The following is a 15,980-nucleotide window of genomic DNA, read 5'->3' as shown; positions in this document are numbered from 1 at the left end:
TTGTGCTGGAAGCAGCCATCATAAAATGGGTGCACTGGGGTCATAAAGAGATGGACATAGTCAGCAACATTACTCAAGTAGATATGTCTGTGTAGGTTCTCAGTCATTCAGGCCATGGTACTCTGAGGAGCTTGGAATAGAAAGCAACTGGATTTCTTTGAGTTTCACGAAAAACTTCATAAAACTCAAAGTCCAGCTTTCTTTCCAAGCTGGTCAGAATGGTTTGCTCAGTTGATAAGAGATTCAAAGTCTGCCAAGAAAATATCCCCCACACCATTACAACATCACCTCTACCAGCCTTTACTGTTACAAGGCAGGATTGATGATGCGTTTGTGTTGCTCTACCTAAATTATGACTCTACCATCTAAATGTTGTAGCAGAAACTGAGACTCATGGGACCAGGCAATGTTTTTTGCAATTTTCTATTGTCAGATGTGCAAACTGTATCCTTACTTTAACTGTATCATTGGTGTAGTCTCCAGCTGTTGCTTCAAGGTTTGATGTGTTTAGAGATACTCCTCTGCATACCTTGGTTGCAAGAAGTGGTTACTCAAGAAACTGTTGCTTTCCTTTCAGCTCAAAGCAATATGGCCATTCCTTCTGACCTCTGACCTCATCAACAAACCATTTTCACCCAGAGAGCTGCTGCTTGCTCGATATTTTTTCGTTTGTAAACCCCGGAGATGACTGTGCATGAAAATCCCAGAAGATCAGCAGTTTCTGAAATACTCAGACCAGTATGTTCAAAGTTACTTAGATAAACTTTCCTCCCCACTCTGATGCTCAGTTTGAACTTCAGCAGGTTTTGTCCAAATTTACATGTCTAAATGAGGTATACATATAACAAAATCACTGGTGTGTGTGTGTGTGTATGTGTGTGTGTGTGTGTGTGTGGTGGTGGAGACAGTCAAACATAGGTGAGATTTATGATATACCTAAATTAATGGAAGGAAAGAGACACAGACATGAATCCTGAAAACTAACAGCAAACAAAACAAGCCCAAGTGGAAGCAGAAAGCAAATGGATAAACTGGAAGCAAAGTGACACAATAAAACCAACAAAATACAGAATATAACTTAATTGAGATTAAATGTAAGTGTCAGATTTCTGTGCTCTGTCACTACACCATCGTGAGCGAGTATCAGCCTGCAGAACATAAGGCCTGTCACCATGGAGACTGACATGTTTTACTCCCGTCGCCTGATGTATCCATTGGCAGACACAGTTGAGTCTCACTGACATGGTTGCTGGCCAAAATAAAAGTTGAAAACACTCCAGGGGCTAATGCAGGATCCATTAAAAGGAGAGTGAGACACATAGAGAGACAGATGGGCAGGCTGACCGAAAATGACAAGATGACTGTGATGAGAAACAAAAAGGGCCAAAGTAAAGGAAGGAAAAGGATTAACACTGGATGTCCATTTCTCTGAGTTGTGATGAATTTCTGACGCGTGTTTGGAAATTGATCGATGCTGATATCTGTCATCTCAAGCTCACGCTGAAACTGACAAGTGACCCCGGGACACTGTTTTCTCTGTGTAGCAATTCCTACATGTGTCATCACAGTTATGATTCATGACACCTGTAAGGTCGTTTCAGTGATAGTGGTTTAATGACAAGTTTTCTTAGAGTAAACTTCCAATCAGTGGAAAGTGCCATTACAAATAAAGCTTGTGTATTTGCAACAAATACTCAGTAATGCAATCATTAATTATTTATAATTGTTATCTAATATACAGAATTATGAAATAGCTTAGATATCATAGTGAGCACTTTTATCTTTAACCTCTTAAGCCCCAACGCCCCCTGATACGGGGGCAAAAAGCAGGAGATCGGGTAGGCTTGGGGCTTAAGAGGTTAACACTAAGTGTAAAAAATAAAAAAAATCTAGTCTTTTTTTGTGTAAAATATTTCCTGCACAGCCTTTACTTACACAGTACTTTTATTTTGTTACTTTTTTCTTTTACATAATTATATTTTTAAAAAGCACCTCTTCTTTCTGTAACTGGTCAAGGAAGAGTTAATGTCACATCTGACAACAATCACGTCGATATTATGTGAATTATTTTCATGCATGTGCACCAAATTTGTTTAGTTTTAGGAATTCATTTGTTCATTTTGTCAAGGCACTGAACACTACATACTTTGCCCAGCAGATGGCTCCCTATTTATTTTTTTCAAACGCTGGTATCCAGGAAAATGAAGATTTGAAGTAGACACATTACATCCTGTATACAAAAGAGTCAGAGTAACAAGTGTTTCCAATAAATTCCCTTTGGTTTTCTGCAGTTCAAATATGAATATGACAAAGTGTAACAAACACAAGAATGATGTTTAAACTTTCAAAGAGGGTAAGTAGAATATTCTTATAATTATATTAATATTATTATTATTAGTATACCCATATACTGAGACTTAAGTTTGACACTAAATTAAACATTTTTGCATGAAAAAAGTCTAAAGTGAGATTCCCCCCTGTTCATTTCTCAAGATCCAGGCTTCTCCTCAAAGTACAGTCTTCAGTTAATGTTTGTGATTCTAAAATCTTTTTTTTTAGATTAATTATACATTAAGATTACTGTGTAAGTACAGCATAGCTATATAAAGTATATGTTATTTTCATCCCTGTTGCCTAAAGTGAGATTTTCCCTCTTCATTTCTCAAGATCCAGGCTTCTCCTCAAAGTGCAGTGTGTACTTTATGTTGTGAGGCCCACCCCTGTAGAAGCCAGGGTCACACCCTTCAAATAGAAGCAGCTTGGGGAGCAGCCAAGGAAGGATCATGTCACAAAGTCTTCTAATACTTGAAGAATCTTGTCTACACTTTTACAATGTAGCTTTCCTAGTTTTATCACAGGTTTCCAGTACTAAACTCTTTACAAACAAAGTAAACATAAACAAAAGGTGCTTTTTGCATTTTTAAAAGCTCTGAAAGCTTTTTTTTTCTTTTAAATAGAGGAACATTTTGACCGGTAAGAACACACAATAGCAATGCATAGTTGTGATTTCTTTTCTAAGTATCACCACTATTTAGTTTTTCTAAAGCTAATATTGACCTTTAAGTCTTTCAGACTGTCAGCAAATAAGAAACACTCCCATATCCTGTTATGAGCACCTTATGATGACTCATGTTTCACCCGATGCGCCAAAAAAAACATGTTTATGTTTAAGTGACAGAGTCCTCTTGCAGATGTGCAAAGGAGAACGCCAGGTGACATTCAAGAGCCACAAAGCAAGTAAGTGTGGAGAGCCTGTAGGGAGCAGAAGTCTAAAAAGTGACACCAGTGTTTGTTTGTTTGTTTGTTTGTTTTTATTTCAAAACAAGGCCAGATGATAGGCATGTCTGTTTTGAGGCTTGAACTATCAAAATAAGACGAGCATGTTTGAGTTATTGCATTTTAGTCTTCAGACATTCTTTTACAGGAAATTGAAAAACATGAAAAAAATGAAACAGCGTGTTTGTATGCTGCAGAAGCCTGAGTGCAACAGAAAACTAGCCTTTTCTCATAATTTGCACTGTGGTCTGTTCAAAGATAGCTGTTAAAAATAACTGTTCAAAAATCAAACGTAAGTCTAAATAACTGGCTAAGGTGGTCTGGCAGCAACATAGCTAGCGCCGAGAATAGCACAGACGGGAACTCCAAAAGTCTGTTTGCTCAAATCTTAACCATGAGTTATAGCTACGATTACGTACTTTGTAAGTCACTGGAAGATTAAATATTTTCCCTAATGAAGTGATTTTCTACCACAGTTTACTTCTCATTCTCTTTTTCTGTAAACTATGATCATACACAGCCCGGCATGCAAACTTTCGCCATAGTCAGTTGACGCAAACACATTTGAAGTACCATAAATGGTAGATTTCCTGGATTTTAAATGTTTAAATCTTCTTAATGGTTTTTTTTTTTCAAACAATCAAACCATGAGCTGAAAACAGAAGTAAATTTCAGACGGCAGACATTCAGACTGTGGCTGCCCACTTACTGCTGACTCAAGGTCTTGCAAAATAATTGTGATGGTTGGTTTGTGATTGTTTTTTTTTTATTGATTTCAACATTTTGCAATGCCTTTATTAAATCAAAATATTAAATGTAACAGGGACATGTGTGACCAACTTATTTCACAAGTTGTGGATTTCCAGCAGTATAAACAGCATTGTTCTGTGGTTTGTATATTATCTGCCAGGAACATTTGAGCAGCACTGGTTGAATTTTTGATGTTTGAAGAAATGGGTTTGTGTTCCAAGGTTTAGTGCTCATCAAAGTTGCATTAGTGGTTTCAGACAGGCCTGTGGCCACTCCTTCCACTTTTTGTAAGCGCTTACTCGCTCTCATGGCAAAAGCCCAGAGTGTACGAGGCAGCTGTGAAAACGATAAATACCCGGAGCTGCTCCCTGTTGTCTCGAATCTGTGTGGAGTTATGGAAGAGGAGATGGGGTTGGGACACTGAGTAATGGAGCTCATGGCCTGGAAAAATTTCTTTTGAGACAGGCAGAAGGAGACAGGAAATGAGCTGAGTATTTTCGAGGAGTAGCGTGAGCGTCGCCGCCCCCTCGTCCAGACATTCGTTATGTACTTCACTGCACACACTGAGACATAACTAACAACAGCAGACAGCAATGTAGCCTGTTACTCAAGGACCTTTAAGTTTGCAAGTCTATAAAACTTCAGTTAATAAACTGGGGGAGACAATTCATTGGGTTTATTTCTATACAGGTTTTTTTTTTTCTTAAAGGCTGTTAAAGTTAATAGACTTTATTTTATGTTGTGCTATTTAAAAGCATGGGATTTCTTAGGTCCTTAGGAGATTTCACGTTACTGGGAATAGTGGGTGCGTTAGTGGAAGATGCTTTGCATGAGGTACAAGGCCCCCGCTGTCAGTAGAGAAGGCTGATTCACCACAGCACTCCAAGGTCTATATGTGCAGTAAATGTACCATTTATGAGCTATATTCTGAGGTTTTGTCACTTCCTGAGTGCTTTTGCACTTGCTGTAGTCGGCGCAGGTGTGTTGTAGCAAAGCTAAACAGAAGTGTCTCTTTCAGGCTCGATGAGTTACCATTGTTGATTAACTGATAACTTGGGGCTGGATGTTTCCACAGAAGTGCAGCACGAAATTTAGCGTTAATGAAGAACCGGCTGATTTATTGTTTAATTTTTCTTGTACAGGGAAAACCTTTTCAGGACTCATAAACCTGTAGCTGCCTGATCACTGTTGATTAGAATATCTGAACTTAATAAGCACATATGCATGTGTATAAGACAAAGCTCCTTTTTAATACTTGTTATATGCGACTGTAATTATTTTATTTTATTTTTCTAATTACATTCAAGCACTGATCATTATCCACTAGTGTTTTACCTCTTTTGTAGTTAATTATATGGCTTCCTGGAGGCAGCCAGTGTGCCCACTTGGGAGTATAGTATATGGTGGCACCTTTCTATGTAATAGAAGAGAGCTGGACAAGTGGATGTTTTTATTTTATTAACTGATTTGCATTGCCCTTATATTTATCTAATTATTAAAATTGCTTGTAACAACACTTGTACAGGATGTGTTTGACTGCAGTGCTTATTTATTTCACAATATAGTAACCCCTCTTTTAACTAGTGGTAGAGAAATGGTTTAGAATCTCAAGAATCTTAGAGATATCAGAGCCAAACTTCACAGTTTATCCTTCCACCATCCCATAATATACTGTGGAAAGAAACCACAACAACATTCTCTACTTCAGATTTCGAGCATCAAAAGTCACGGTTACATCAGTATTTTCATTGGCAGCGCTTTACTATTGTTACAGAGTCATTGAGATAACCATTGAAAGCATGGCATGAGCTATTTCTAGATGAAAATAGAAGCGGTGCAATTCATCTTCTAAAATACAACTCTATAAACAAAGTCTGTTTTGGAGATTTTTCAGGAAGCAAGACACAACTTTGCAATGTGTGCAATTACTTTCACCTCCACTAACAATAATGGGAAGTCTCTGTAACTTTAGATCTCACAAACAAAGTTGTAGCAATATTTCCATCACTTAGTTTCCCTCTCTCTACAGCAGGAAACCTCACTTGCTTTTTTTTTTTTTTTTTAACTGCTCCTTTTATATTAAGCCCATACTTTAGAGGCAACAGAGCAGAATTTAGATTTACATCAAATGCTATTTACATTGCAGGGCTGTGAGTTTAAGACTTAAAAAAACCCACTTTTATTCAAACATGGAAACTCTGTTCATAAGGGCCCAGATTCTATTCTTAAGTAAATATTACAACCCAAATTCGGATAATTGGGGTATGCATTATTTGCAACAAATGTGTGAGCTAAGCCCTTTTGTTCTTTTGTGTCAGTGGAGCCTATACCCTCTTTAGTAGACACAGAAATGCATCATGCAAGTGCATAAAAAGGCATCAAATAAGATATCTGAAATTTAATAATATTTTTAGAAATGAGGAAATGGTGATTGAAGAAAGAAGGAAGCAACCTATTTACTGCAACACTGACACATCTTGGAGGAAAACCAGACAGCATCTGGGAATCTGCCTACAAATGAATGTTAACTGTGTTACTCTGCCTGCAGGGATCCCACCTGCCAGGGATCAAACTGAGGTCACTCTTCACCAATCTAATTACATACCTATATAACAATAACAGTTCTCTCAAAACAAAACAGAATAGTCCAACAGTTTGCCTGTATCAGCCCTATGACTGACATGATGTGGGGAAGTGAAACGTGTGATTATAGAATACCAGTCTATTCACTAACTTCCTTGTGATCATGCATCCGTTGCGCATTAAGAGCATGACCAAGACACACGAGCTTTGTTTCCACACAGCTTTTAAGCCATTTGTCTCTTCGAATCAGTGATAACTTGAAGATGGCCTTCGGTCTAGTATTCTGTGTTTAGCTAAAATCTTATTACATATCTCTAATTGCCATGATGTGCACCCATATGTTATCTGCAGGTCATATGAAAATCTCAGTCCACAGATAAGTGCTTGCTTAATGGGAGAGCTGTTTAGTCCATTTTGGTGCTTTTTAGTAATATGTCACATAGACACGAGCCTTTTTCGTTTACAGAAAATCTTATTAGTATGAAAGATAAGAGAGACTGTTTAGAGATTAGAAGATTAGTATGGACATCACCCTGAGGAAAAGCATCTGGTATCTGGTGGTAACACATCACGATGACCGCGTTGTTTAATTTGTTTATTTGGATTGTACAACAATTTAGGGCTTTACTGCCATTTGTTTAAAACACAACAACGAGAAGATCAAAGAACCCTGCATAGTGCTTTTCGGTTGATAAAGAGACCAGTCTAGTGGTTTTGTGTCTGCAAATTTTAGGAATTCGCCGAAACAGTGGACATTTAACATGCTGAAGGCTCTTCAGTAGGTAGGACAGAACTGAAAATACAGTCCTTATCAGAAGTTTAAGACAACTTGAAAAACGGCAAAAAGTCATATTTTGCATGATTGGATCTTATCAAGGTTCCAAGTAGAGCTTCAACATGCAAAAAGAAGAAATCGGAGTGAGACAAAACTTTTTTTTGAGCATGCATTTTATGCAAACAATGCTTAAGGCCCAACAGCAGCTGCACTTCCTGAGGGTCCTCAGGAAGTACAAGCTGAACTCCAACCTGCTGCGGACCTTCTACAACTCATCCATTGAGAGCCTGCTAACTTACTGCATCACGGTATGGTACGGCAGCTGCATTAAGGCGGATAGAGCGAGGCTTCAGAGTGTAGTCAAGACAGCACAAAAGATCATCGGCTGCCCTCTCCCCTCCCTGATGGACATTTATTTCTCCTGCTGCCTCAGCAGAGCAGCAAACATCATCAAGGACAGTTCCCACCCTGGTTTCAACATGTTCAGCCTGCTACAGCACAAAACCCCACAGACTCAAAAACAGTTTCTTCCCAAAGAATATACCCACCCTGAACTCACACATGCACCGGTAAGGCCCCCCCATTTCCTCTATGAACCACCACTGTGCAATACCAAATTCTATATGTTCTGTGCACTAACCCAATTGAATATACATAACATTATTTTTTAACACTGGCATGTATATTTGTACATTTTAAGTATTTTTTCTCTGTTAATAGTGCCAATATGTATATGGTGCTGCAGAACATCAACAGAGATTTAAGGCTTATTTCGTACCAAAATACTGTGAGTTGGGATAGAACAAATCTGCATTTTACAATACTCTCCGACTTGTTGAATTTTACCTGTTTTACCTGACTATTAAGTAACATAACATTTAATCTGACATCTTTGTGTAAAATTGCTTTTATCCACCAAATGGAAACCTACTACGCAAAGATAACCATCTGTTCAGGCGATGTTGATTATCCTAATGATATATTGCCATAATGCCCAGTGAAAATGCACTTCTAAAGAAAGTGGCAGCATTATTCACTGCAATAATTATCTTACGGGAAATATTACAAAGTGCCATAAATGGATTCTTTTGTCTCTGCACTTCAGTGGTGTAAGGAACTCTCTTCCCAACAATACTAATGGGACGTGTTTCCATATTATATTCCTCAGAGATATTGCTCCATATTGACATGATAACTCCAGTCCAACTACTGCCCTGCAGCTTTTAGATGCATCCATACTCCAACGCAGCTGAATCAAATGGTTGAATTACCTCTTCAGCATGCCATGAAGTTTGGCAAAGGGCTGGTAACAAACCATTCATTTGATTTAGGTGTGTTGGAACAAGGATGCATCTAAAAGCTGCAGGACAGTAGCTCTCGAGGACTGGAGTTGGACACTCCTGCTCTGTTGGATTGACATCTGGTGACTATAGAGGAAGCAGCAATCTTAAGCTGGGAAAATTGCAGTCATAAAGGCATGGACATGGTCAACAATGAAATTTCGGTAGGCTGTGATGGATTGCAGCAGATGGCCGCCCCTCCCTGAGCCTGGTTCTGCTGGAGCTTTCTTCCTGTTAAAAGGGAGTTTTTCCGTCCTATTGTCGCCAAAGTGTTTGCTCATAGGGGTCATTTGACTGTTGGGTTTTTCTCTGTATGTATTATTGTAGGGTCTACCTTATGCCTTGAGGCGACTGTTGTTGTGATTTGGAGCTATATAAATAAAACTGAATTGAATTGAGTTGAACAGTTTAACTTTTTTCCAGTCTTCTGTGGTATAGTTTACAAAATGTAACTTCAGTTTGCCTGTTTGGAGAAGTCGCAGTTGGTGTGGTTTAGCCCATCTGCTTCAAGTTTTGATGTGTTGTGCCTTCAGAGATGCTCTTCTGCATACACTATTTTGTATAAGAAGTGTTGACTTGAGTTAACTTTGCTTTTTTAACAGCTTAAAGCAGTTAATACGTTCTTATCCTTTCACATCTGGCATCAAAAAAGCATTTTTGCCTGGAAAACTGTAGTTCACTGCATATTTTCTTTTTCTTTTTCAGAGCGTTCTCTGTAAACCCTAGACATGGCTGTGTGGGAAAATCCCAGCAGATCAGCAGTTTCTGAAATATATCAGAACTGCACATCTGGCACCAACAACCATGCCACATTTAAAGTTACTTGAAAGACCCTTTTTCCTCATTCTGATGCTTACTTTGAACTTCAGCAGATTGACTTGACCATTAAATTGCCAAGATGTCACTGGCTGCGTTAAGAACCAGAATTAGCTAGCTAGTGAGTATATACATCAGGTCAGAAAGTATTTAACATGTAAACATGAACTATGTCAAGCCACAACTGTTTAGTTTTGTAAGAACTTACTAAGAGGCGTACATGGGACAAAAAGTGCCTGGTTTTATTCAAATCCATATCACGGAAAACTGCGTAACAGACACACCCGTCCGCCATGTCCATTTCCCGGTTTACCTCTCGAAAGCGTGAAATGGAAACACATGCAGAAGTTACAGTATATGCAGAAGCTGCAGTACCAGCATGAGGAGATAACATATTTAAAGCCTTTTGCGCCCTTTTTGTCTGTTTGCTTCATAGACTTTTGTCCCCTGCAGCCCCTTTTTTCTCTCTTTCTTTCAGTCCCTTTTCTTTTTCTGTTTCTCCACCACCTTCTCCTGTTTTTCACCAAAAACAGGCCTTCAACCCTGTGTCCGCTCTGGTATAATACCCACTCTGACAATAATGTGAATAATGTAATAAACAAAAGAAACAAGATGAACAAGATGAGCCTACAGAGAGTCTACAGTGCTCCTCTTTTTGTTTTTGTCTAATTTTGATATTAGTATGGCTTGTTGCATGTTATTAGTGCATCTTTGAATAAGGTGCAACCCAGACCCAACAGACAGGGAGCATTCAGACTGAATGTGAAATGAGAGAAGTGAGGTTTTTTTTGCCATGCCTTCTTTTTTTTTTTGGTGACATCACTTTAATTACAGTTTCCTTTAGGAGCGTGAGGCAGAGACAGGCAGACTAGAGTGGGGGAGTTAACTGTTAACAGTGCAGCAGGACATCTGAACACACTTAGGAAAATGACTCTTAGACCTACAAGGTATGTATGAATCAAATATACTCTCTATATTTTTAAATCTTTCATGTGAGATATAACCAAAAAAATCCCCTAAGAATGGAGAACAATTTTCCAATTGTTTTATTTTTTAGAATTATTTTGTCAGTAACCATGTGCTCAAGCAGGTTAAATATACTCTGATGTGTGTAAAGCAGGTAATACAACTACTGATAGCTGACAGCTGCTGTTAAAATGAACTTCTTGCCTTTGTTACAGTGAGTGCAAAAAAAACATGTCTTTTTGGGTGTAATGTAGAGTATAGAAGTATAGAGTTACAAATCGATGATGACCAGAAGAAGCATCTTTTTCTCTTTATTTTGTTATTCATTTATTCTTTTTTGTCAAACATTTGATTATTTTAACCAACAGAAGCTTCTGCCCTCCATTGTGCCGTCTGCCACATTGCTGCCAACTGCTCCTTACACCAAAAGAAACAAACTTTGGAGCAACTTTCAGTGATCTTAATTGCTCTTAAACATTCAAACACATGGATGTAAGCATAGGGTACATACAGTATGATTTGAAAGAACAGATTGCCAATTAGGTAACATGATAGGGGAATTAAGCAGAAGCATAAACGACATCATGCTATGCCTGATGCTCATTAGTGGAACAAGGAGGTTCAGTCTCAGACAAGCTTATATAATTTTTGAGTGAAACCTACAGCTGTAATGGGGACATTACTCATTTCAATCACATGCATTTAGAGATGGAAAACGTCTGTTTTAATCTTTTTTTATTGGGGTTTTCATTAGCACCTTAAAACTCTACTGCTGATCAGCTTGCTGCAGATGTGCAAACACCCTTATTGTTCAACAATGTCTTTTATGTTTTAAGCTTATCCTTTGGTTCAATACAAAGGTCATAGCTGCAAAGTACCTTGCTCCACAACCAGAAATGTATTCATCACATTTATTAAAGGCTTTCGTGTTCAGCTCTGTTCTTGTTGAAACAAGAGGCTAAGTCAGTAGGTGGAGATTTCTTCAGCAATCAACTAGTTTGAAAACTGAACCTGGTCGACAGAGAAAGAATGGCAAACAGCACACAATGGATGTACAGTTAGGACATCTGTTCATTAATATACTTATTTACTTCTTTTCTTAGAATAAGATAAGAAGAATGACATCAGTCTCATATCTGTATGGTAAATATTGTATGTAGCAGGGCAACTGTTGGGTTTGCAGAGACGATAGCCAGCTAAGTGCTGGCTAAAGCTCCATATTTATCGCATACTATTTTACATAAACTCAAGGTAAGAACCTAATGTACTGTTGATGTTTAACTGCCTATTTACTTCATGTCTCATTTTGTCTTTACAGCATCCCAGACTACAGCACCACTATATCATATGGAAACAGTAACAACACCAATGAGACTCATTGTCCAGATCACGAACTATGGGAGTGGCTCACTGCACACCAACCAGTGTATATTCTGCTCATCGCCGTGCTGGGAATTATGCTTAACATGTTCATTCTGACTGTCTTCTGCTTCCACAAGAAGGCGTGCACCATAGCTGAAATCTATTTGAGCAACCTGGCTGCTGCTGACCTAGTCCTGGTGTCCTGTTTGCCCTTCTGGGCCGTCAACATGCTCAATGATTTTAAATGGCCTTTTGGTCATTTCATGTGCAAAGTTATCAATGTGGGAATTAACATGAATGCCTACTGCAGCATATACTTTCTTGTTCTGGTTAGCATCGATCGCTATGTGGCGCTGGTACATGCGATGTCACATGGAAGAATGCGTAGTCCAAAATATGCTAAACTAGGGTGTCTGCTGACATGGGGTTTTGGCTTGTTTCTGAGTATACCCGTGTTCATCTTCAGGGAAGTGAGATATTTCCCTGAATATGGTACTGTGTGCTATCTAAACTATCCAAACCACAACGTACACGTTATCTGTGATGGAATATTGATCATTTTTAGCTTTGTTATTCCCATTTCAATTATCTCTTTTTGCACTTTTAATATTATTCAGGCTCTGAAATTGCAAGCAATTGAGAGGTTCAATGCTGAAAACACAGAACGAAAGGCCACCATTTTGGTCCTGGCAGTCCTTGTAGCCTTCCTAATTTGCTGGGTGCCATACCATGTAATCACCATAGTGGATGTGCTTTTACGAGGTGGGATACTGGAAGGATGTCACTTTGAACATGCTGTGGACATCAGCATCCAGATCTTCACCTACTTAGCCTTCTCTAACAGCATTCTTAACCCGATCCTATACGTTATTGTAGGAAAGAACTTCCGGAAAAAAGTCAGAGAACTCTTCCAGCAGTGGGGCCACCAGAGGAAAACCTTATCTGACTCCACACGTTCAAACCTGTCCTCCACATTGAAAACTTCTGTATAAAATGCTGTCTGCAAATTGCTTTTTGCACACAAAAGCACAGAAGGATAGTGGGCAGTCATTTAATGATATTGTCTTAAACTAAATGGTTCAAATGAAATCTAAAATCAAATGAAGTTCGTGAAATCGCAATGGATGTAGCTTTGTAATAATCAGACTTAATCATACATTGTTAAGAAACCTTTTAACGAACTCTTTCTTTAGTATGTTAGCTGATGCACAACGTCTCACTGTTCCGTTTAGAAAAGGTGGTTGTATTACAGATTACTACCAAATGCAAAACCCTGTTGTTTAGCTTGAACTGGAAAAAAAATGAAGACATATTTTATATATTGCAACAACTCACCAGTGTGTGATATTGTTGGATCTTGGCTGTACTGGTTCTGTGATGTAAATATGTGTAAATATGTGTACTGTAAAATAATTTATGTAAATACAACTTTTTTGTTATATAGTTTATTGCTGAAGATGCAAATGATGCCACTATTTGTTTCACTCAGAGCATAACAATGAATAAAATCAACATGTGGTCTTTCGCTTTATGAATCTTTATGATGCATTTGAATGTTAAGTTGAACATCCAAAGGTTCATGTGGAAACAGCGTCTTGCTAAGTGTTTCTGGTGTTTCTGACTCAGAGTTTCCAGACTTAAAAATGTGACTCCTCAACAAGTTTCCAGTTGTGACGCACAAACATGCTTCTTTTTGTTGGCTGTATAGACATAACTTTTTTAAAATTGTATATCTGTCCCCCAAACCACCTTTTAATTGCCAAGTGTTTACTCAAAATGGGTTGTGGGCAAGGGTACACCCATAGGTGTCCTCAAAAAAATCTTGCCAAGCAGGATATCAGGCTTCACCACAATTGCTAGTGCTGAAAATTGTTGTGGAACAAAAGGCATGCAGAAAAAGTTACCTCAAATTGTAGAATGTCTGCCAGAAAATACACAGTTCAACCTCGTTTTATGTGTTTTTGTCTGCTTTTTAAAATGGTTTTAATTTTGTGATTTTTAGTCTTGTCCTTCAAATCTGAAATGTATGTCACTCCCACATTCATGTTCAACGTTCATTTTATTCTGGTTTATGTTGTGCTACTAAATGGGAATATTAATTAAAATTTTGACTATTCTGTAAACATCACAGTGGGGGGTGACAGTCACTGAAGAGGTTTTAGTGCAGATGCCTCATTCATGTTTCCATAAGAGTTCACAGACTGTTTATTAAACATGGACACAGTCAGTATGACTTCACCCTGTTAGTGAAGTTCTGTTATGACACCTGAAATTGAACACTTTCGACACCGTTTTCTTGGTGATTTGAAACCATGCATCATAAACACTGGCTAAAGACTTGTGTCTGTCATGGTGCTGCGTCGTTGACCCAGCGTTTTGTGTTTTATGATTATTTTTCTATGTTCTAGTTATTGTGATTTTGGTATTCTGTGTCCTCCCCTTGTGCCCTGTTCGTGTTCTGGATTTCCTGTTTTATTTTGAGGTCTGTGTGTGTTGTCATTGTGTTCAGCTTGTATCCTCCAGTCGTCTTTGTGTATTAGGATCAGCTGTTCTTCCCTCCTGTGTGTGATTACCTGATTACCTTGTGTGTGTATATATAGTGGGTGTCGGTCTGTGCTCGTTGTCGGCTCGTTTGCGGTCCATGGTGTTCTGTTCCTTAGTCTGCGGCTCTCTGCCCCTCACCCCGTTTCGTATGATCTCAGGTTTGTTATTTAGTTTTCCCAGTTTAGGTTTCTTCAGTTATTTGTCATCCCTCATTGCCTGTTTTGCCACTCCGCCACTTGTAAATAAACGTCACTCGTATCATCAGTCACTGCCTGCATTTTGGGTCCTTTTTCCTTCAACACCACACGGCTCGCCTCGGCAGCCGTGACAATGTCAGTGAGCAACTTTACTGACTCTACTGAGGACTCCCTTTTTTTAAATTCACTTTGACAGAAAACTGAGGTGAAAACATTTTTTGAGGTCACACAGCAATGGTACTAACTGGAAGTTACAATGCAGCTAAGGGAGTTGCCCCCTGCTTTCCAATAAAAAGAATGCAATCATATTTGGCTCAACTTTCAAATCACAAAGCTCATTTTGGCTTTTAAGTGACAGTGTGTAAAATCTCGTCAGTAGATGCCAGTAGATTGCAGATTGTAGTCAAATGAATTCAATTTCCTTAACCCTTCCAAGTAACATACATAATCCTAGAAGTGGTGGTCATTGTAGGACAAACATGTTTTAGTCAGACAAGAGAAATATTAAAGCAACCATGGTTGCTTGAAGTGTTTCTAACACTGTTTATGTAAAAAGACATTGTTGTACCCACTATATTTTACCGTATTTGAATAATATCAGCACGTAGCAATGAATCAGGAATAATACTGTATGACTCAATTAAATATTTTGCGGTATTTTGCATTTTTACCACCGAGTGATCAGAGACTAGCTGCTGTTCATTTGTGGTAAGTGTAGTAAGATAGCAACATGACTCCGTCTGCCCCAGAGTCTTTCGCTGTTTTGGTAGGCTGTCAGTCTACTGTTAACCTAGCTATCAATATGTAGCTTTAAGAACTCTAGAAATGTAAAACTTTGAGACTGATATGAGTCAATGACTCAGAGAAATTAACCTCTCTCTGATGAGCGAATATTGAGGTGGGTTGTTTAGGACAGCGGTCTCCAACCTTTTTTGCGCCACGGACCGGTTTATGCCCGACAATATTTTCATGGACCGGCCTTTAAGTTGTCACGGATAAATACAACAAAATAAAACTAGTACCGGTATCGAAAAAAAGAAAATTTATTCATAACACATGTGAAAAGACCAAGGAAAACCGAGTAAACGATAAAAACTATAACAAAATAACGCTGAAAACCGATAAAAACCCTGAAAACTATACATTTCACACCAGAGCCTCAACTCTCGCAGCCTGGTACCAAGCGACTCACGGACCCGGTCCGAGGCTTGGGTTGGGGACCGCTGGTTTAGGACATTACTGTTGGCTGCTATTGGCTGCTGTTAGCCTCTGTTAGCCATGGCTAACTGCTTTTAGATGGCAAAAGTGAAACTTTCATTAAAGTGGATATAACATTGTTGGACTTTGATACTTAGTTAACCCTCTGGTTTC

At 38.6% G+C, this 15,980-nt stretch overlaps 1 protein-coding gene across 2 annotated transcripts; it reads left to right on the top strand.

Annotated features, from left to right (window-relative positions):
• The first annotated feature begins 9,103 nt into the window (after window positions 1-9,103).
• On the top strand, window positions 9,104-13,392 carry LOC146496231 (B2 bradykinin receptor-like). 2 transcript variants are annotated; one of them, XM_085143342.1, is made up of 3 exons: window positions 9,104-10,487; window positions 11,610-11,649; window positions 11,825-13,392. In XM_085143342.1, the coding sequence occupies exon 3, from the start codon at window positions 11,964-11,966 to the stop codon at window positions 12,858-12,860; it is 897 nt and encodes a 298-aa protein (XP_084999468.1). In that variant the 5' UTR covers window positions 9,104-10,487; window positions 11,610-11,649; window positions 11,825-11,963; the 3' UTR covers window positions 12,861-13,392. The 2 variants fall into 2 exon arrangements, with proteins under 2 accessions (XP_084999468.1, XP_084999467.1); XM_085143341.1 differs by lacking the exon at window positions 11,610-11,649.
• Window positions 13,393-15,980: the final 2,588 nt, after the last annotated feature.

Source organism: Neolamprologus multifasciatus, chromosome 19 (assembly GCF_963576455.1).
Source record: "Neolamprologus multifasciatus chromosome 19, fNeoMul1.2, whole genome shotgun sequence".
NCBI classification, from domain to species: Eukaryota; Metazoa; Chordata; class Actinopteri; order Cichliformes; family Cichlidae; genus Neolamprologus; species Neolamprologus multifasciatus.
The sequence above is the reverse complement of the archived record's forward strand: the minus strand, read 5'-3'. Positions and strand labels throughout refer to the sequence as shown.

Coding starts and splice junctions, on each gene's coding strand:
- LOC146496231 (XM_085143341.1), top strand. CDS start 10,468: ATGACTCTTAGACCTACAAG. Junction 10,488..11,824: donor ATGACTCTTAGACCTACAAG/GTATGTATGAAT, acceptor TTGTCTTTACAG/CATCCCAGACTACAGCACCA.